This window comes from Spinacia oleracea, chromosome 2 (genome assembly GCF_020520425.1).
Source record: "Spinacia oleracea cultivar Varoflay chromosome 2, BTI_SOV_V1, whole genome shotgun sequence".
Taxonomy (NCBI): Eukaryota; Viridiplantae; Streptophyta; class Magnoliopsida; order Caryophyllales; family Amaranthaceae; genus Spinacia; species Spinacia oleracea.
Genome location: NC_079488.1, coordinates 79,140,088 through 79,162,031, shown reverse-complemented (window position 1 = coordinate 79,162,031; position 21,944 = coordinate 79,140,088). Strand labels below are relative to the sequence as shown.

Sequence of the window (21,944 nt, the reverse complement as noted above, 5' to 3'; positions counted from 1 at the left end):
CTGGTAAGAAGAGGAATGCTATAAAAAAGGTGGCAAGAAGGCCAGCCCAACTAAGAAAGCTGGCGGCACCAAGTCTGAAAAGAAGAAGGTGAGCCAACCCACTTCTAAATCTAAATGCTTCTACTGCAAGAAGAAGGGGCATTGGAAGAGAGATTGCTTGAAGCTTAAGGAAGATCAGAAGAACGGAACAGTCGTTCCATCTTCAGGTATTTTCGTTATAGACTGTATACTTGCAAATTCAACTTCTTGGGTATTAGATACAGGTTGTGGCTCACACTTATGTTCCAATTCACAGGGACTAAGAAGAAGTAGAAGATTAAGCGAGGGTGAAGTCGACCTACGAATGGGAAATGGAACACGGATTGCTGCATTAGCTATAGGAACTTATTATTTGTCGTTGCCCTCTGGGCTAGTTTTGGAACTGGAAGAGTGTTTCCATGTTCCAAGTCTTACTAAAAACATCATTTTTGTTTCTTACTTAGATGCTAAGGGATTTTCATTTTTAATGAAAGACAATAGTTTCTCGTTTTATTTTAAATAGATGTTTTATGGATCTGCTAGATTAGTCAATAGACTTTATTTACTAGATCACGACAAACAAGTTTATAACATAAATACGAAAAAGGCCAAAAATAATTATTCAGATCTCACCTATCTGTGGCATTGTCGATTAGGCCATATTAACATGAAGCGCATAGAAAGACTTCAAAAGGAAGGAATTTTAGAAACATTTGACTTAGAGGATTATGGTAAGTGTGTATCATGTTTACTTGGCAAAATGACAAAGCAACCTTTCTTTAAAGTTGGAGAAAGAGAAACTGAACTATTGGGTTTAATCCATACAGATGTATGTGGACCAATGAGTACAAATGCTAGAGGTGGTTTCAGCTACTTTATCACTTTCACTGATGACTTCAGTAGATATGGTTATGTCTACCTAATGAAGTATAAGTCTGAATCCTTTGACAAATTCAAGGAATTTCAGAGTGAAGTAAAGAATCAGTTAGGCAAGAAGATTAAGGCACTGCGGTCTGACAGAGGCGGTGAATATCTGAGCTATGAATTTGATGACCATTTGAAAGAATGTGGAATTCTATTAGAATTGACTCCTCCCGGAACACCTCAATGGAACGGTGTATCAGAACGGAGGAACAAACCTTTCTAGACATGGTTAGATCAATGATGGGTCAGGCCGAACTTCCAATAGAATTTTGGGGGACATGCACTAAACACAGCTGCACTCACACTAAATAGAGCTCCGTCTAAAGCTGTCGAAAAGACTCCATATGAGTTATGGTTTGGAAAGCCTCCAAATGTGTCTTTTCTTAAGATTTGGGGTTGTGAAGTATACGTCAAACGATTAATTTCAGACAAACTTCAACCAAAATCTGACAAATGTATCCTTGTGTTGCTATCCAAAGGAAACAAAGGGGTATTACTTCTACAATACATCTGAAAACAAGGTTTTTGTTGCTCAAGATGGCATCTTTTTGGAAAGAGAGCACATTTCCAAAATGACAAGTGAGAGAAAAGTAGACCTCGAAGAAATTCGAGTCGAACAACAAACTCTAGAGAATGCTCAAGATGACATTCAGGTTGTAACTCAGATGTCTTTAGAAGTATCTGGTCAGAATCAAGAACCAACTAGAAATGTAACCCCGCGTAGATCGCAGAGATATAGGTCTCAACCGGAAAGGTACTTAGGTATTTTGACGAACGAGAGCCATGAAGTTCTATTGCTAGAAAGCGATGAACCTGCGACTTACAAACAAGCTATGACGAGCCCTAGCTCCAAGCAATGGCAAGAAGCCATGCAATCTGAATTAGACTCCATGTCTAAAAACCAAGTTTGGGAATTGGTCGATTTGCCAGATGGCTACCAAGCCATAGGAAGCAAATGGGTTTTCAAACTGAAAAAGGACAACGATGGGAAACTAGAAGTTCTCAAAGCTAGATTGGTTGCGAAAGGTTACAGGCAAGTCCACGATGTGGATTACGATGAAACCTTTTCACCAGTTGCAATGCTAAAGTCTATTCGGATAATGTTAGCAATCGCTGCATATTACGATTACGAAATATGGCAGATGGATGTCAAAACCGCTTTCTTAAACGGCGTTTTAACAGAAACTGTGTTTATGACACAGCCTGAGGGTTTTGAGGATCCAAAGAATGCTTTTTAAGGTATGCAAGCTTAAGAAATCCATTTATGGATTGAAGCAAGCATCAAGGAGCTGGAATATACGTTTTGATGAAGCAGTCAGTGACTTTGGCTTCGTCAAGAACGCAGACGAAACTTGTGTATACAAGAAGGTCAGTGGGAGCAAAATTGCTTTTCTAGTATTATATGTCGACGACATATTACTTATCGGAAATGACATTCCTATGTTGAACTCTGTCAAGATTTGGCTTGGGAAATGTTTTTCGATGAAGGATCTAGGAGAAGCACAATACATACTGGGCATCAAGATTTACAGAGATAGATCTAAAAAGATGATTGGACTTAGTCAAAGCACTTATATCAATAAGGTGCTTGAAAGGTTCAATATGGCAGACTCCAAGCGAGGCTACCTACCCATTTCTCATGGAATGACTCTAAGCAAGACTCAGTGCCCAAAAACACTGGATGAGAGTAGATGAATGAGTGGGATTCCATATGCATCATTGATTGGTTCAATAATGTATGCTATGATATGTACACGCCCGGATGTTACGTACGCACTCAATGCTACGAGCAGATACCAGTCAGACCCATGAGAGGCACATTGGACTGCTGCCAAGAATATTCTGAAGTACCTGAAAAGGCACAAAGATGATTTCCTGGTCTATGGTGGAGATGATGAATTAATTGTTAAAGGCTATATGGATGCAAGTTTCCAAACCGACAATGATGATTTCAGATCACAATCTGGGTTTGTCTTCTGCCTCAACGGAGGTTCAGTAAGCTGGAAAAGTGCTAAACAGAGCACCATTGCGGATTCTACAACTGAAGCGGAGTACATTGATGCACATGAAGCAGCAAAGGAAGCTATTTGGCTAAGGAATTTCATAGGAGAACTTGGTGTAGTTCCCTCCATTAAAGGACCAATAGCTCTATATTGTGACAATAACGGAGCTATTGCACAGGCAAAGGAGCCTAGACACCACCAGAGAGTCAAGCATGTACTTCGTAGAATTCACCTTCTACGAGAGTTTGTGGAAAGAAAAGAAGTCAAGATAAGCAAGATTGGAACTGACGACAATATCTCAGATCCATTAACTAAACCCCTGCCGCAAGCGAAGCACAACTCGCACACTGCAGCTATGGGAATCAAGCATGTTGGAGAATGGCTTTGATGTCCTTAATTAATGTTTTAAAGTTTTAGAGTTTAATACTTTGTAAAACATTTTTTTGTTTACCATTCATATAAATGAATAGAAATTCATTTTCCATTTAATTTGTGGTTTATTAAATGATGAGTCCCTTCAATTTGACGATATATTCAAGATAGACTGTCAGGACCAGTCATGTGACTAAGAAATGTCTATCAAGTGAACTTGAATGTCAAAAGTTGATCGAAAATGGTCCCTGGTCGGAGTTTTTTATAAAGGTGGACGCATAGAAAACGCTAGACGACTAGAATGCAAGATGACTAGTAGTTCTATTTCTTGAACTATGTGGACATGGCAATGTCGCAAATCATTTGCATAGATACTTACTTTGAGAAGACTAGTATCGGATAGACCTATGTAACTTTACTGTAAGAAATAAAAATCTGTCATAAGTAAATTTCATTACATTATTAGACACTAATCCTCAATACATGAGTGATTTGAGATTACTTGTTTGAGAACTGGTTACTTTGACGTTGTCAACCGTCGCACCGTAAAAGGAGACCATAACGGCAACGCTCAAGTAATCACCTATCAAACGAAGTCTAACCTCAAGATCACAAGATTGGGAGTGTCCTCCCATAAATTGGGATGAGATGCTGAAAGTTGTACAAGGCCACTCGGAGAGCTAGAAACTGTAAAATGCATGGACGTGCTCAGATGAATCATAGGCTATGATTATCTGTTCATTTGATCACTTGAACTCTGAAACCGAGAAATACCTCTAGACATAATAAGGATGACTACTCTTACCTTATGTTCATGAGCAAGCATCAAGCGACAAAGGAATTAGGCAATGCACACTTGTCCCTAAGGACAAGTGGGAGACTGAAGGAAATAATGCCCTTGGTCCAAGTATGCTAAGTCTAATTAGGCAATGCTAAGTCTAATAAATGTGGTTCAGTATTAATTAATTATGCAAGTTAATAATTCAGTGAGATCAAGTGAGCTGAATGCCTAGCTAGAGGCCGCTTCAGTTCGAGTGGAATTAATAATATTAATCCACATCTTACTCTTGACTGAACCCATAGGGTCACACAAATAGTAAGTGAATGGATCAAGTATTTAAGTGAATTAAATACTCTATTTATGGATATTCGGAATCGACGGATCTCGGTTCCAGTGGGAACTGAAATCGTCAAAAGGCAAAATATGAATACTCCGGAAATGATGATATTGCCGGAAACGGAAATATGGATCATAACGGAAATATAAATATTATCCAAGTCGTAGATGTTGCCGGAAACGGAAACCTGGTACGTATCGGAAAATATTATTGGAAATAGAAATATTGCCGGAATCGGAAATATTGCTGGAAACGGAAATATTACCGGAATCGGAAATATTGTCGGAATCGGAAATAAATTTCGGAATTGGAAATATTAAATATTTGTTCGAATCGGAATTAAATTCCGGAATCGGAAATATAAGATATTGTTCGAATCGAAAATGAATTCCGGAATCGGAAAACGAATCGGAAGCGGGCGTACGAAACGATCGACGAACGAGCTTGCTAGATGCAAGGCCCAGCACGAAGCCAGGCCCGAGCCTAGCGAATCCCGCGTAAGCAGCGAGCTAGGCAGGCCCAGCCACAAGCGCGCAAGGCTAGGCCCAGCAGCAGTGCCCACGGATGGGCCGCGTGCTGCCAGCGCCTGCCTTGGGCCGAGCAGCGCACAACGCCCATGTGGGCTGCGTGTGTGTGTGTGTGTGCAATGCTACGTACGACCGAATCCTTGGTCGTTTAGGATTTCTCGATTAATCGTTATTGTTTTGGCATTTTTTCGGCTCAGCAAGTGAATATGGGCATGACGGTTCAGATATATCTTCGTTTTAGGAATGAGTGTTATAGTTTCAGGTCAGCATATCCTAGTCCCTAAGATAGCCCCTTTAAGTTATATATTAATACACTTAGAGTTCCATTGCTTAACTAATTGAATTTTACACTTAACTAATTGATTTCATTGCTTAACTAATTGAATTTTAGGTTTAACTAATTAGTTTTATTTCTTAACTAATTTGTTTCATTGCTTTAACTAAATTGTTTCATTGCTTAACTAATTGGTTTCATTGCTTAACTAATTGAATGTCATGCTTAACTAATTGGTTTCATAGCTTAACTAATTTGATTTCAAGCTTAACTAATTGGTTTTATTGCTTAACTAATATTTCTTTAACTAAATCGTTCATTGCTTAACTAATTGTTTCATTGCTAACTAGTTGGTTATTTACTTAACTAATTTAATTTCAGGCTTAACTATTGTTTTTATTGTTTAACTAATTGGTTTCCTCGCTTAACTAATTGGATTCCAGGCTTAACAAATACTTTATTTATATCTGTAAACTTATTAGTTACATTGTTTAACTAATTGGTTTCATTGCTTAACTAATTGGTTTCATTGTTTAACTATTTGGTCTTAGTGCTTGAATAATTGGTTTCATTTCTTAACTATTTGTTTCATTGTTAACTAATTAGTTACCGTGCTTAGAAGATTTTAACTAAACCTCCGAAAACCTTAACTAAAACTCATATAAACTTAACTAAACCACAAAAAATTACTTAAATGCAACAGTATAACTAAAACAAATAATAACGTAAATGCAAAAAAGTTCTAACTAAATCATTATACTCTGTATTTCATAACTCAAAAATACGTAACTAAAACTCACAAAATTTAAACTAAAACTCATCAACATGTAACTAAAACTCAAAAAATTAATCTTAACTAAACCAAATTTATTTTTAACTAAAGCTAAGAAAATTATAACTAAAACTTCTAAATCGTAACTAAAACTCATAAAATGTTAACTAAATATTCTAGAATCTTAACTAAACTAATTGAATTTCAGGCTTAAAATTTATTTTTCGAAATTTATTTTTCGATTCTTTATTTTATTCAATAATTAATTTTTTTAATTTTTTTTGCTAATAACTAAACTAGTGTAAAACATAACTAAAAGTAATAAAATCATAACTAATTGAATAACAAAAACTGTTAAGGTATAAAGACAAATAGTTAAACTAATGAGTCAAATAGTTATTATTCTTAAACAAACTTATTATTAACTAAAACTCATACAATCTTAACCAATTGGTTCCATTGTGTAACTAATTGGTTCAGTTAATGAATTGATTCTTTTGTATAACTAATTGGTTTCGTTGCTTAACTATTAAATTCCAGGCTTAACAAATACGTTCTTTATATATGTAAACTTATTAGTTCTATTGATTAACTAATTGATTATAATGCTTAACTAATTTAATTCACTGCTTAAAATTTTATATCTTAAATAAAACTCTAAAAATTCATCATCTGAAACTCAGAATTACATAACTAAAACTCAAAAAATCCTAACTAAAACCAAGAAAATCGTAACTAAAACTAAAAGAATCTTAACTAAAACTCGAAATATTTTCACTAAAACCTAGAAATTTTTAACTAAAATTCAAAGAAAAACTAGAACTCGAAAACATGTAACTAAAACAAATCTTTTTTTAACTAAAACGAAATTAATCTTAACTAAATCGACATATATTCTTTTTTTGAGGGAAAAAAATGATATATATTCTTAACTAGGATGATAAATAACCAAAACAAAATAAAGCATAAGTAAAACAAACTTATTCAAAGTTAAATCAATAAATAACTAAAATGATTAATTTCTTAACTAAATACAACAAAAATATAACTAAAACAATAATTGAAAAAAAAAACTAACTAAACCATTTTTCATAACTGAATATAACCCAAATATAACTAAAACAATACAATTCCTAACTTAAAACAATGAATAACTAAAACGAATTAAAACACCAACGACAACCAACAACGTCAACACAACTCTGGCAACGAAAACCAGAGGTGGCCACCAGCCACACTAGAAGAACAGCGGCAAAAACGCAGTCGAACAGGGATTGCAACACCTTTGCTCCTCCGCGAACAACAACAACAACAACACCGACCACCAGCCGCACCGAATAGCCACCTCTGCTCCCGGCAACTCTCCTTCTTCCTTCACCGCTCAATCTCTCTCCACCTTAGCGTCCACCGTAGCTTTCCGTCTAGATTTCCCATAGCACATAACAAATCAATCAAATACTTATAAACCTAAATTTTAAAATCAAACAAATTAATCAAAAAAATTGAAAAAGAAAAAACCTAAGTGAATCGAAGAATGGAGAGAAAGGACAGTTACCTTCACATTCGTACCGCCGCATCCACCTTCACCTTCATACCACCGCAGCCACAACTGCATTCATCTATATACCTCCGCCTCCCCCTCGCCTCACCCCGCGCAATGCCACCAACAAGCTCGACATCAAAGCGACCAAAATAATCACTAAAGGAAAAAATCTTGCGGTGGATGCTCCCTCACACCTTCGATCAACAAAATTAATCAAATACAAAAACTAAAATCAACAAAATTAATAAAATCAAAACCTAAAAAATTAAAAACTTGAATTAGAAGAAAGAGTGAGGTGGTTGGAGGCGGCGACACAGCTGTATCACTGACCGTCTGCAGCGCGCAACCTCAGCTCCACCGTCGCCACCTCCTGCCAACCTCGCCTCTCCAGAAACTGGCCTATGTCGTCAAGCTTGTTCTCGAATTCTCCATAAACATCGCCGTGAACCTCGATTCTCCAGAATGGTCGCCGAATTCTTATTCTCGAAGCTTCTCCGGCGGAAACGTAGCCAGATTATTGTTCGGTTCTCGAACCTTCACCGTCGGAGGAGATCCTTTAGCTTATGCAGAGGAGAGAGAGGGGTACGTAGAGCGTTTAGGAGAGAGAGGGGGCATGGTTTAGTAGAGTTAGGAAAATGAAAAGAAATTGGGTATATACATGTCTGACGTCAACAATTATGTTGTATCTTGGATGCCATCAAGGCGGTCTTTTACGTAAGACCATCTTTTACAAAGTTTGTATACAATTATACAACGTGGTTACATTCCAAAACAATATATACAAAGTACTACCTCCGTTTCAAAATCTATACTAATATATTAAAAGGCGTTGAGAAAAATGTCCATGTGGCACATAGTACTCTTCCCTTTGCGCCACATCATCCACTCACCAAATGATATGTCATATCATGGACAACCAAAACTCAATACGTACAATGAGGTTTGAACTCCAGACCTCAAGTGTGGAGGATAACTCTCCTTACCATCTTAACCAACAACCATTTGTGGTATATCTTTTCATATTAATTTATAAATGAATGTTAACATGAAGTTTACAACAACTAAACTTTTATGTGACTTTTTATTTTCTATTGACTATTTTGGAAAAAAAATAATAATTAAAGAATTAGGACAACCATGAATAAACATGATGTCATAAGTCTCATAAGCATCAACTACAGAAATGCCTTGCATGACTGCATATGTCTAGTGTTTGTTAATTTTGAATCACTTATTTCCACTAGAAAACAAATTATAAATTGTAAGATGATGCAATTGAAAAATTATTTCTCATGATAAATGACTTAGTGTGTTTGTGTAATTGACGAACTTGATGAATGCTTTCACTTAACGCTATACATGTATCTTATCAAATATTTTGCTCAAGAAAAATCTAAAATTTTAACTATTCAATGTAGCAATCGGGGAATCGCCCGAGCCACACACTAGTTATCTTTACATTTTCCGTTTTAGTCTATTTCATAATATTCTTTATACTTTACTTTATTCTAATTTTGAACATGAAATTTACTACATTGCCCTTCCGCCCTTCTTACCCACAATATTTACAATTTTGACTTTCTCTTAATTTATTCATTATTTTTCTTAAACTCGTCCACCTTTTTACACATTTCTTTTACTTTATCCAAATTTTATTATATTCAACCAATTTTTCTATTTTTATCTTAATATTTATACAAATAATAACCGTAAAGATCTTTATTAAACGGAGATAATAATTGTTAACTTAATTGATTAAAGTCACAAGTCGGTACCTATCGGCTATTACCTAAGATTGGAATGTTCGAATACATACAGATTACTCTGCATGAGATATCGAAATGTTATTTTTTAATTTACCATAACCAAAAAAATATCAATCATGGATCTCTAATATATGTAATTGTTTCGAATCTTCTAACTATTACTCCGTATTTAATATATTAGCCTACATTTTCCGTAAAAAAAAAAAAGTAAAATATCTATCATGTATTCATGTGCTATGGTAGCAACAAAAAATAATTTCCATGATTACAAATAACTAGATTTTTAGCAATTGTCCCTTTTATTTTTATTTTTGTTTTTTTTGGGGTCCCATTTTTATACATGCCATAAGTGATAAGTCCACAACCATCCAACCATTATCACATATTTTTGCTCTCAAACTTTTTATATAACTTTTTAAATTTTTCAAAAATAAATAAATTTTGGTCTCAATAAATATAAATTTACTAGTCCTACATGCATAATCTTGTCAATTACATAACAATTTAATATTATATCATATTGATAAAGTAATTATTTGACGCTAGGCTTATTTATAAGCTTGCGATATTACTTTATTTACTGAATAGTAATAAGAAAACTCTCAATTTTAACGCTACATTACAAATTTTTATTTAACGATGATGTACAATAAATATTGTAGATCGGAGCAAAAGTTAACTTAAAATGCTTAAAAGTTATCTCGGTATAATATAAAAGTGATCTATTTTTTAGTTATAAAAGTTTCCACTTTGATAAAGCTATTCATTCAAGATCACTAATCTATATCTATATATCTATAGATATTATACTAAAGCACAATTTTTTTCATCCCAAACCTTACATGTTTTTTTTTATATATATTTTTTAATTTAATGTTATTTTAAAAATTAAGTACAACCGCTCATTTATATTTTTTGGAAACAATAATGATTGCAAAATACTTAATGTAGAGTAATCACGAGGAGACTTCCTTTCATTATTGCATCTAAATACAACTTCCTTTTATTTTTGCATCTAAATACAACTCCTTTTTTTTTTGGCATTGAAAATTAAAACTACTTCCTCCGTCTCTTTTTGTTTTTTACGTTTTCCTTTTTGGGTATTTCAAAATGTTCTTTACATTTCTTTTTATATTATCACATAAATAACTTATATTCTATCAAAATTTGTGTACAATTATTATTTTAACCAATTAAATTCATTGTGTCATTTAATCTCTCACACTTTTTCATTGGGACATTAAATTTTTCTCATTTCCCAATTTCAGAATTTTGATAAAAGTGAAAACATTATAAATAAACGTAATTTATCTTGTTTAAATAAAAAAAATTGAGGAATCTCGATGCAAATTAATTATTCGTTAAAACGCGTGAAAAATACAAAACGTAAAAAATAAAAAGAGACGGGGGAGTATTAACTAATGTCCAATTTGAAATTACCCATGTCATTTATGTTCATGCAACACTTGAATATCTATACTAATATATTAAAAGGCGTTCTTAATAACGTATATGTGTCACGTATATCTCTCCTTATTACGCCACATCTCCACTAATCAGCATCATGACATGTCATTGACAACCAAAAAACATTTGAGCAAGGATCAAACACCACTAAAAGTTTAACATCCAACCATCTTAACCAACTACAACTTGTGTTATATATTCTATATAAACATTTATGATCTTTTTACAATAAATAACAAATTGATTAGAAGTGAATGCAAAAATAGGGAATGATTATTCAATTTATAAATGTACAGTTATTACTTTTCTAGATTAAGCCTCAAAAAAAATAAAAAATACTCAGGGTAATAGAACGTAATAACGAGTAAGTGGTTGAACAATTATAGAACATATTAGATGAACTCGGGGTAATAGAGCGTGGAGTTTCAGCTCGGGAAGGTTGTTAATCGGCAGCTAACCTTGTGTGTAACCCCATAATTCTATGACGACCCATCATCTAAATGGACACATATTTACAACAAATAAATCCGAATAAAAGTCAAAACCCGGGGCAACGCCCGGGCCACACACTAGTTGATAACTTATTTAATGAAACAGCATTGCATGGGTGCTAACTGCTCCCAAAATATGGTTTGTGCACAATGCTCACTGTGCACCCTGTTTTTTAATGAGTTCAAATACAAAGAACATATTGTTCATACCCAAAGAACATATAGCCAATGAACATATAGTTTAAATCCATAGAACATGTAGTTTAAACATATTACTAGTACATGTACATTGAAATCATTCTCCATGTTCATTAGATTTTCAATGAATGTTCAACAGGGACACAGGGTGCACAATGAGCACTGTGCACCCCGGTGTATAATCCAAATTGCAAACTGCTCCCTCTGTTCCATAATGTTCCTCATGTTTACTATTCATATAGTCAAAAAATGCAAAATTTTTTACCACAATTAATAGTATAATTAAGAGTAAAAATATTAACTTGTGGGATATTATTGGATTAGTTTCAATATAAATGTTCTAAATATCATTTTTTTATATATATTTTGACTACTGAGAAATTAAAACTATTAACGGTCAAAGTAATGTATTAGAGAGCGCGCATAATGGAAAAGTGATGAACACTATAGAACTTGAGGGAGTAGTAATGTTAAAATTAATCATTTAACCCTTTAAAATAATTATTTTTCAATTGTTTATTTTTCTTAATATAAAAGTAATTGAAATTATTTAAAAGTTATAAAAAAACATATTAAAAATAAAATTAAATATAAATAGTCCAGATAGCAATAAATTTATTATACACTTTATACGAATCATACTTTTTATACTTCCTCCGTTCTTTTTTAAATGACACAATTATTTAGACACGTTTGCCAATGCACGATTTCAAACACTAATATATTCAATTACTAGATTAGATCCCGTGCACGCACGGATTATGATAAAAATTTTTTTACAAAATATTTAACTAAATATCCCCAAACTAAGCATAATTATAAAAGAAATTAAATATACTCATTTATATTTAATCATCTAATATGAATATTATATATGTGTAATATGCTACTTTGACCGACATATATCGAGTGAATATAATTTCCATTATAATTTGACTAAAATATTATAAAAAAATATTTAGCAAAATTATTATTACGTGGTATCTATTATTGCCTCATATTCTAAACTAATATTTTTTCCATACATAGATAGTTTATAAAAAGGGTAGAGAATAAAATAAAATAAAATAAGATTTATATTTTAGGAAAACGTTTTAGGTGGGAAAATTTTACACCAGGAAGTGACACGTGTCATTCCTGGTGTCTGTTTTAGTATATAGTAATAGATGGATAAGAAAAAATTATAAAAAGTTAATATTTAAAAACTATTTATTGAGATGAATCTAATAAGACCACACACGGCTATATTTTTTTCTTAAGTATAAATCACAAAATAAAGTTAAAGACGCTTGTATGAATAGTTTCCATAACTCAATTGTGTCATGTAAACAGAGGAAATAATATAACCAAACAAAATTCAAGTCCAAATCAAATTTATTTTTCCAGGACACGTTTGGCATTCCAAGTAAAAGCAGGCCCACGACCGGTCTATTCGTCCACAGAAAATCCCCACTCTAAAAACCTTTCATATACAATTATTTCCCGGTAACCAAACAGGCCCCAAACAATTTCCGCCATTGTTAATCAATCATCTTCTCTCTCCAATACAATCGGAAAACGGAAGAATGGGAGCAGCAAGTGTTTCGGACTCCATGGCAGTAGTAGCAGGTGAAGCTCAATCTAATGGAAGTTTGGAGGTCCTCTCTTCTTCTCTCTCCGTTGATACTTCTCTCGCTCTTCCCGCCATGAAACCTCGCGTCATGTAATTGTTCTTCCCTCTTTTCTTTACTTCTCAATTTAGGGCTTATTAATTACGAAATCTATGATTATTTCTCTTCAGTGATGAATTGGAGCTAAGCAATGCAATCCGTTACTTATGATAAGTGTGATTCTTGGATTGTAAAAGATTTGGAGTTTAGTTTGCTATACGACTGATTAAGTATTATTTGGTTTAATTTGATTAAAATTAGTGTGCTATATGACTCAATCAGTATGATTTGATTTTCCTGCCCAAAAAAATGAAGAGTATGATTGTAAAAGATGAAATTTAGTATGTTAATCTGTTAATACGACTGATTTGTTCCATTTGATACTGTTAATCTGTTATACGACTGACTAAGTATGATTTGGTTCAATTTGATTAGAATTTGTCTGCCATATGACTGATTAAGTGATTTGACTTTCCTGTCAAAAAAAATTAAGAGTTTGATTTGATTCAATTTGATGGATTCAGAGAATTATGTAAGGATATATTCGAGAAATGGTCACATTTGGATGATTCATGCTTTTCTGTGGAAACTGTAGCTGGAGGGATCACCAATTTATGTGAGTAATTTCATATTTTTGTTCTTGTTGTTTTAGTATATACTATAACTTTTTAGCTGGTAAGTAAGAAAATAAAGCAATGTTATGTTGGATGGATGTTTAGTAGTCCCTCAGCCCGTTCATGGTATTGACATTTATTGTAATTATTTATGATCGGATTTCTCAATACACCCCTAATTAAATCGATAGATAAGGAGAGTATGATAATGATACAACTAGTATAATGAGAAAGTTGTATATGATATATCCTTAATCGTAAGAAGCTTGGACAAGGTTACAATTACTTTTTAGACAGAGGGGGGTGTTGCATTAGATTGGTTCATTCATTGGAGTAGATTTTGGGTTGATTAGTGTAAGTTATCGTTTGTCTGACATTTGTTTTAGTGTTGAAGGTTATGGTCAAGGAGGAGAATGGCAATGAGGTGTCAATTACTGTTAGATTGTATGGGCCAAACACCGACTATGTTGTCAATCGGGCGAGGGAACTGCTGGTAGGTCTTTTACTGTTTTGAATTATTGCTTGTAAAGAAGCTTAATTTTTAATTAGCTTTAGTTGCTGAGCAAATCGCTTGGGAATACTGTATAACATGAAACTATGAACTGAAAAGAAATGTATGTTCACTCATCTAAATTTACTTAATTATACTCCATCTAAATGTCCCTTGTGATGAACTAATGGTTTTGTGGTGCGATACTATAAATGATAGTGTTAAACATGATGTGAAATTAGTCTATTACTTGGGGTGAACGTAGCAGTAAACAAAACGCTGATCAAAAGTTGACAAATGAAATTGTCTTAGTGATTATTGGGATGTTTTCAAAGTTGATTTTTCCTAGAGGCAGGTTTAACTACTTGGGTTATATTTATCATGGGTGTATTACAGCCCTCTCTGCGCGACTGTGCCACTGGTGTCTGTTATGTGTTCTGAAAGACCAACATTTTCTACAGGTCATGTATTTAGTTTGTGTACCTTGGTTTATTTGACCAAAAACATGAGAATATATGGCTGGTAGAATGTGGGAGTTTACGTCCAATAATGTAAAGAAACTCGGGGAACAATTCTACTTGAATGCAGCATCTATTTGAGCTGAAACAATTCTTCTAAGCAGGCATATTATCATACAACTCTTGTTCTTGCTGACAGAGTTCGTTTGGGCTGATATGGCCAGTTCATATTAAAATTGCTTTGTTGTTCTCAGCTGTTGGCTTTGCATGTTTGATAGTTGATTCATTAATGCATATTGGTTATAGGCTATTAGATACCTCTCGGCTGCAGGATTTGGGGCCAAATTGCTTGCGCTTTTTGGGAATGGCATGGTTCAATCTTTCATCAATGCACGGACTCTTACTCCACCTGGTAAGTATCACATTAGTTCAAGTATAGACTCCATCGTCCTCTCTCTTTCTTATTGCTTTTCCTGTATGGGCCTTGGATGGGGATGAAATCTGAGGATCTCCACAATTACGGTTTCTCATCATCTCATGCCCTAACACCTAAGAAACAGGCATAAGTAGCTTGAAAGCTTGCAAAGCTTTCCAACCATATCTTGCTGAATTTTCCATCATCCAGTCCAGTAACAGTTGAACTATTTTGATTAAAAAAGGGAAAGTGTGATTGGGTGAAAAGATTGATATAGGATGTTTGGTTCCTTAAAGAGTGTGGTTATAAAAATCATAACGGAAGGCTACGCTTCTGGGAATCTGGATGCTGCTACAGGTCCTGCGACTATCTAGGACTCTGGGTACACTGGCAAGTTTTTCTGGTTTCTGGGTGGGGCCTTTTCAGATTAGGGTACTGGTGTAGTCTTTCCGCTTACTGGTCCTGTCCTTGGGTATGGGCACTGCTGGAAATGCATAATGTTTAATACTTGCATCATTCATAACAGCTTCTATTCTACTAATCTTTCTCTTTCATTTTCTGTTCAAATATCGAGCAGACATGAGGGAACCAAAGTTGGCAGCTGTAATAGCTAGGGAGCTTAGGAAGTTTCATGAAGTTGAAATTCCTGGTTCTAAAGAGTCCCAGCTGTGGATTGACTTGTCGAAGTTCTTTGAGAAAGGTTTGGTTCTTGACTGGTTTGTTACTGAATCTTTTTACACATATGCAGTTGGTTCGAGGCTTGTTTTGTTGACATTTCTATCCCCAGTCTATTCATCGTCCTAATCACTCTGTTAATCTATCAACACTTAATCTATGTGCAAATCCACGTCTGATTTGTTTTCTTTTATTCCACTTTCAAATATGGCTGTGAGCCTGTGAATCACCTAAAGCTATTGGATGATTTGTAAGAGAATCATTTGGAAAGATTGGGATTGTTTTTCTATATTCTGAAGTCTGGACTGGTTTGTGTATCCCCCCACCCCCCTCCCACCACCCACCCCTACAGCACCCACATTAGAAAGTGAAAGAGAAGTCTTGTAGTCTCTTTGTTGAAGCTGGATAACTAGAGTGTAGATTCATCAACACAGTGCTCGACAATTCTTGTTCACTCATGCATAGTTGTGAAGTTACCTTTAAAACCATATGTTTAATCTTCAGTTATTTGTCGCAGCATCAAAGCTCAAATTTGATGACAAACAGAAACAGGAGAAATATCAAACAATCTCATTTGAAGAACTTCAGAGTGAAGTTAGTGAACTTAAGGTACCCTTATTTCTCTGTAATTCTCAATCATTTGCTTACCCATTTAGAACTATGATGAACCAACCTGCTCAATTTCATACAGTATATGCTCCTAAAAGTTTACATAGGTGTATATTGGTCTACTTTGAGCTACTGAGATGAAAAGGTTTTGATGTAATAGGGTAGTCTTGAAAAGCAAGTTTCCTATTGAAATGCTCATCATAATTGTTAACTTCAACTATGTCGCATGGTTAGGAATTGGGATACCTTTCTTTCCTGCCAGCTCAATGCGTTCATGAAGTTTATGCTATCAGTTTGTGCATCTGATTAATGGATAAATCACTAAGACACTAATTGTGTAATGTTTGGCATGGAACTAGCTTTGTACATATATGAGCTTAGGCATGATCTGCCTGTTTTCTCTCCTAGTTAAATGGGTGAAGCCCATAAAATAGTAGAAAACAAATATGTTAAACTTCATAGAAAATAGTCGACAGCCTGGGAACCGATATATTTTCCCCCCTCAATTATGCATAGAATTTGTCAGACTGGCTTCCTCTTTTCTGCCTATCCTCACTGGATTTTCAGGTGTTAGACTTTGTTCTCCCTGAATTTTAATGGCCTTCATGTTTCATATGAAAGAGGTGTCTATGTTCTATTAAAATTAACTTTGTGCTATCAAAATAGAACTTTGAGCGGAGCCCAAATAAATTCTTGTAAACCTTATTCACGACCGTCCTTTTCTTCCCCTTTATATTTTTTTGGCATTCCTCTACTCTTGGCCGCACAAAAAGGTATTTTTAGAAAGCTACACATTCAAGGGGGTTCCCTCTTTCAATTGACTGACATTGGGATTGGGTGATTAACCTAGTTTCCCTGAAACACGTGACTAAAGGACTTTCAGAAATGACTTCCATTTCGGGATTTGAGAAAACTGGGCTATATTGCAATGTAGCTTGCCTTTTTTGAGGATTCATCATCCTCTGAAGCAGTAACCTTTCTTTATTAACTCGAGTCTCTGTGAATGTGCAAAACATTGCTAGTAACATTTTCTAGCTGTATGATAGGCCCTAACGGACCGTCTAGGTGCTCCGGTGGTATTTTCTCACAATGACCTGCTATCAGGGAACTTAATGCTGAATGAAGAGGAAGGTACAGTTTGTAATGTTTCAAATAAGACCACTCATATGGTGTCCCCTTTTTACTCGTCTTAATATTTTGTTTTCTGAATTGCAGGGAAGCTTTACATAATAGATTTTGAGTATGGATCGTATAACTACAGAGGTTTTGATATTGGTAATCATTTCAATGAATATGCTGGATATGACTGCGATTACAGCCTGTACGTAACATTTTTTTTTTTGTAAAATACCTTTTGAGATATGTAGTAGACTGGTAGTTTAGTACCTAGCAATGCGGACAGCTAATGTTGAATTTGGTGTTCCTGTAGATATCCTAGCAAGGCTGAACAGTACCACTTCTTCAGGCACTACTTGTGCCCTGTGGCTCCACAAGAGGTATGTAAAAGAAAGGACTCTATAGCCTCTATTTTGAAACTAAATGTGCAATTATGATGTCCGTTGGTCACTTCTCCCCTTCGTTTGCATGTCCTAGTGCAGTAATGGTCCGTTACCCTCGTTTTCAGCCTCCTTTCCGGAACCCCAACTTCTCTCTTATTCTCACTTGCATACATACCCCCTTCTCAATTATCCTTGAAATCTTGTCTTTTTGATGTATATGGAAGGCTAGTTTTTATGATTTAAAGGTTTCTGACTTTTGGGATTTTAGTGAAATTTCTTTTACGCATATGCACCTCTAGACATGAAAATGTTGAAGCTGAATCTGTCATACATCATGCAGAAAAGGAAAATTATGATGTTTTCTCTTAACTTTTTGGTTAAAATTACCAAAGGCGATGTCTGCAAAATTCAGCCTTTCTTCCAAGAAGCCTGAATATAAGATTTCCTGCTTCAAGTAGTATGCGGTAGCAAACTAAAACCAACAGTGCAGATAATCATTATTTAGTCATTCCTTCACCCGAATCTTTCTTTCAATCCAGTGTCTTATGTGGTGTGCTTTAGCAGGCCCGGAATTTTCTCTGTAACAGTTTTTTACAAAAGCAAACTTTTTGGTGATGGTTGTGGGAAATGCTTAGGGCTTTAATGTTAGGAAATAAAAGGCAAATTCTTTAGGATCTAGAGCAACACACTGTAGAAGGGATATTTCGGAGATAGCTGGGGAGTAAAGAAGTTACTTAATGGCTGTGAAAATATTTTTCCGATTGTAGGTCACATTGTTTGGTGCTTGGTGTATCATGACAAGATTGGGTGTGTTGATGAGTTTGTTGTGGAAAGTGTAGGTTGGTCATTATTTTTCAGAGTGCTCGTCTGCTCTTTGTTTTCGGGGATGTAAGTTCTCTTCATAAAGTTGCTGAAAAGGGTGGGAGAAATACCTTGATAATTGACACCAGTTGTAGTCAGAATCAGCGAGTTAATATAGAAACAATTTAGTGGCAATTTTGATGCAAAGACATGCTGAACAGTGAACATATGCAGTGCCCTTTTTTCAGAACAAACCTTAACAAACTACTGTCCCTTGTTTTCTCCACCAACTTGCTTATTTCATTGATCCAGCACCATCAATCTATATCCTTTTCTTTGTTGTTTCTTTCCTCTTTTCTTGGTTAAGGGAGGGTGACTTTCTTATTGAACACAAATATTCAATTTTGTATTGCTCTGCAAAAATTAAGAACCACACTTTTAACATGAATAACATTTTTATATGGTTTGTTACTGCAATAGGTACCCAACTGTGATCTGGAAGCACTTTATGTTGAGACAAATTCTTTCATGTTAGCTTCACATTTGCTTTGGGCTTTATGGGCTTTGATTCAGGTATTTTAATTGTGCTCATCTCATGGCAGCAGCCATCAGGAACCTACTGGAAAAGTCCATGGCAACTTATATATTTTTATTTTTCCTTTGTTAATTTATTAACAGGAAAAGATGTCTCCTATCGATTTTGATTATCTGAGTTATTTCTTCATGCGGTTCAATGAATACAAAAGGCAGAAAGAAGGCGTCTTCTCTTCAGCAATATCTTTCCTTAGCAAGTCTCGGGATTAGACTATGTATGGGTGATGTATTTTTAATTTTCTGAGTTGGTATTGACAGCTCTGTTTGTGTTTCAGGGAGAAGTTCCCGATAATTCTGCTTGCAGGTCACTCAGTATTAATGTAGTGCAGCAGCAGAAAGCCTCGAATTCTCAGCTCTTACTGCTTTGTTGGCTATTCTTTTCCAAAGTTGTTTTTTCTTGGTTTCCCCCATCCGCATCTCTCACCCTGTTTGAAGATCTTTTAGCCAAGCAAAGAAACAATGAAGGTATTTTTCAAGCAGTTAGGGTGTATATGAGGCTGTATGCTTTGGTCTTGTTTGTTGTAAAATATTATATTTTGAAGATAAATAATATATTTGTTGGTCTTGTTGTAAAATCGGTTAATCATAGTTAACTAAGGTTCCGTTTGGTTTTGTGTAAGACGTTTTCATTGTAAAATGATTTTCCATAGAAAACATTTCCAAGGGAAAACACAACTCCAAACTAGTTTTGCTTTGTTTGGTTCTTTAAAAGAAAATGGGAGTAGATGGTAGAAGATTGAGGGGAAGAAGGGAGAGGGAGGTAAGGAGGAAATGTGGAAAAGTGGTTTCACCCCCTTTCAAATGGAAAAGGTTTTTCCACCTTTGAGGGAGTTATGGAAAATGATTTTCCATCCCTTACCAAACCAAACAATGTAAAATATTGAAAAAAGAAAAATCATTTTCCATAAAAACGTTTTACACCCTATCAAACGGAGCCTAAATGTATGTCTGGAACTCTGAATTCAATTCTCTCCCTTGAAAGGTTCCCGGGTCTGAATTCAACTCTCTCCCGGTTCTTAGCACAACTTTTGGTAAGGTTGCCCATAAACTGATCTTTGTGCAGCCAATTTCTAAGAATCTCATCATATTTCTGGGCTGTTTCAGCAAACTTTGTCAGATTGATTTCTATGGCTAACTAGTGCAAGTACTAAGAGAAAACGTCTGCAATGCTCTAGATTTGAGCATTCAAGGCTCTGTCTTCTGATAGAATGCCAGCAGAAGTTTAAGATTCTTCGACTACAACAGCTATTTCTTCGCCAAACCTTACAGATAGTTGTGCTCCTAAAATGCTATTGTTCCTTTATAACTAGATGAAGTATAGTGGTTTTTGTAACTAATCATCAATAAAAGGGTAATTAATAACTAACTATAACTGTAAGTGTAAGTGTTCCGGTATGGATTAGGAACGGTTGGAGAGGTCCTGCCGTTTGCCTTGTGGTATGTCTCTTGGTATGATTCTGCACAGGTAAGAACGTAGCATGTCGGGGATGATTCGAGAATCCCCTCCGATGCTTAAGTCAGAGAATATACATATTATGAAATATGTCAAGTGGAATGATTAGGATCACGTACCTTTCGTAATAAATGGGGTTCATATATTTAGGGACGGGTCGGGTATACGGATAGCACGGGCTATATCCATAGGATTGAGACCCGTTGACTCTCCTTATGCGGGTTGATCCTGCCCTACCAATAGGATGCTCGCTGGTAGGACTGATCTTACACCGGCTGATAGGGAAGTTTTGCGGATCTTTCCTGCCCTGCTCTGCAGAAGGGCGCTACTAGCTTGTTGTTGGTAGTACACCCGTACAGTAAGTTTGTTAAAAAGATAGTCCATCCGGGATTAGACAGTGTCACGTATGGGATATGACCTAATTTAGGCCCTGTTCTTTAGAGCTGAAATGAACTGAACTGAACTGAACTGAACTGAACTGAACTGAACTGTAATAAATAATGAATAATGAATAATGAATAATGAATAATGAATAATGAATAATGAATAATGAATAATAAATAATAAATAATAAATAATAAATAATAAATAATAAATAATAAATAATAAAATGTTAACTAATAATTAAAGAATAATTATTAATTAATAACTAAATAACTATATAATACATAATAATAATCTGTAATTGATTACTAAATAATTACAATAAATGATAAATATTAATAATAATAATAATTCATAGTTAATTCGGAGTAACTAATAACTAAATAATTAATAACTAATAATCCGTAACTAATTAAAATAATAATAAATTATATTAATTATTAATAAATAACTAGTTATAAATAATGATAATAAGTAATATAATAATATAAATATAAATAATAAGTAATATAATAATATAAATATAAATAATAAGTAATAAGTAATACAATAATATAAATAATAATAATATAAGTAATATTAATAATAATAATATTATTATTATTATTATTGTTATTGTTATTATTATTATTATTATTATTATTATTATTATTATTATTATTATTAAGTTAAATTGAATTGAATTAAACTGAATTAAACTGAACTGAATTGAACTGAACTGAATGCTCCTGAACTGAACTGAACTGAACTGTCAATAAGTCATGAAACTGAAATTAAGCCAAAAAGAATAGGGCCTTAATCATAACCCTCAGGGGGCGTTTGGTTCAACA

The 21,944-nt window shown here is 34.3% G+C and overlaps 1 protein-coding gene across 1 annotated transcript; it reads left to right on the top strand.

Moving 5' to 3' along the window:
* Positions 1 to 12,916: 12,916 nt before the first annotated feature.
* LOC110795001 (probable ethanolamine kinase) lies at positions 12,917 to 19,852 on the top strand. Its single transcript, XM_021999972.2, has 11 exons — positions 12,917 to 13,175; positions 13,647 to 13,738; positions 14,123 to 14,229; positions 14,991 to 15,096; positions 15,677 to 15,799; positions 16,292 to 16,383; positions 17,430 to 17,514; positions 17,599 to 17,704; positions 17,813 to 17,879; positions 19,164 to 19,256; positions 19,362 to 19,852. The coding sequence occupies exons 1-11, from the start codon at positions 13,039 to 13,041 to the stop codon at positions 19,485 to 19,487; spliced, it is 1,134 nt and encodes a 377-aa protein (XP_021855664.2). The 5' UTR covers positions 12,917 to 13,038; the 3' UTR covers positions 19,488 to 19,852.
* The last annotated feature ends 2,092 nt before the right edge of the window (positions 19,853 to 21,944 follow it).

Bases quoted from the DNA above. Each gene is read 5' to 3' on its own strand.
- LOC110795001 (XM_021999972.2), top strand. From the start codon at position 13,039: ATGGGAGCAGCAAGTGTTTCGGACTCCATGGCAGTAGTAGCAGGTGAA. The intron at 13,176-13,646 runs GTAATTGTTCTT...TGATGGATTCAG, and splicing joins GCCATGAAACCTCGCGTCAT to AGAATTATGTAAGGATATAT. The intron at 15,800-16,291 runs GTTTGGTTCTTG...TATTTGTCGCAG, and splicing joins GTCGAAGTTCTTTGAGAAAG to CATCAAAGCTCAAATTTGAT.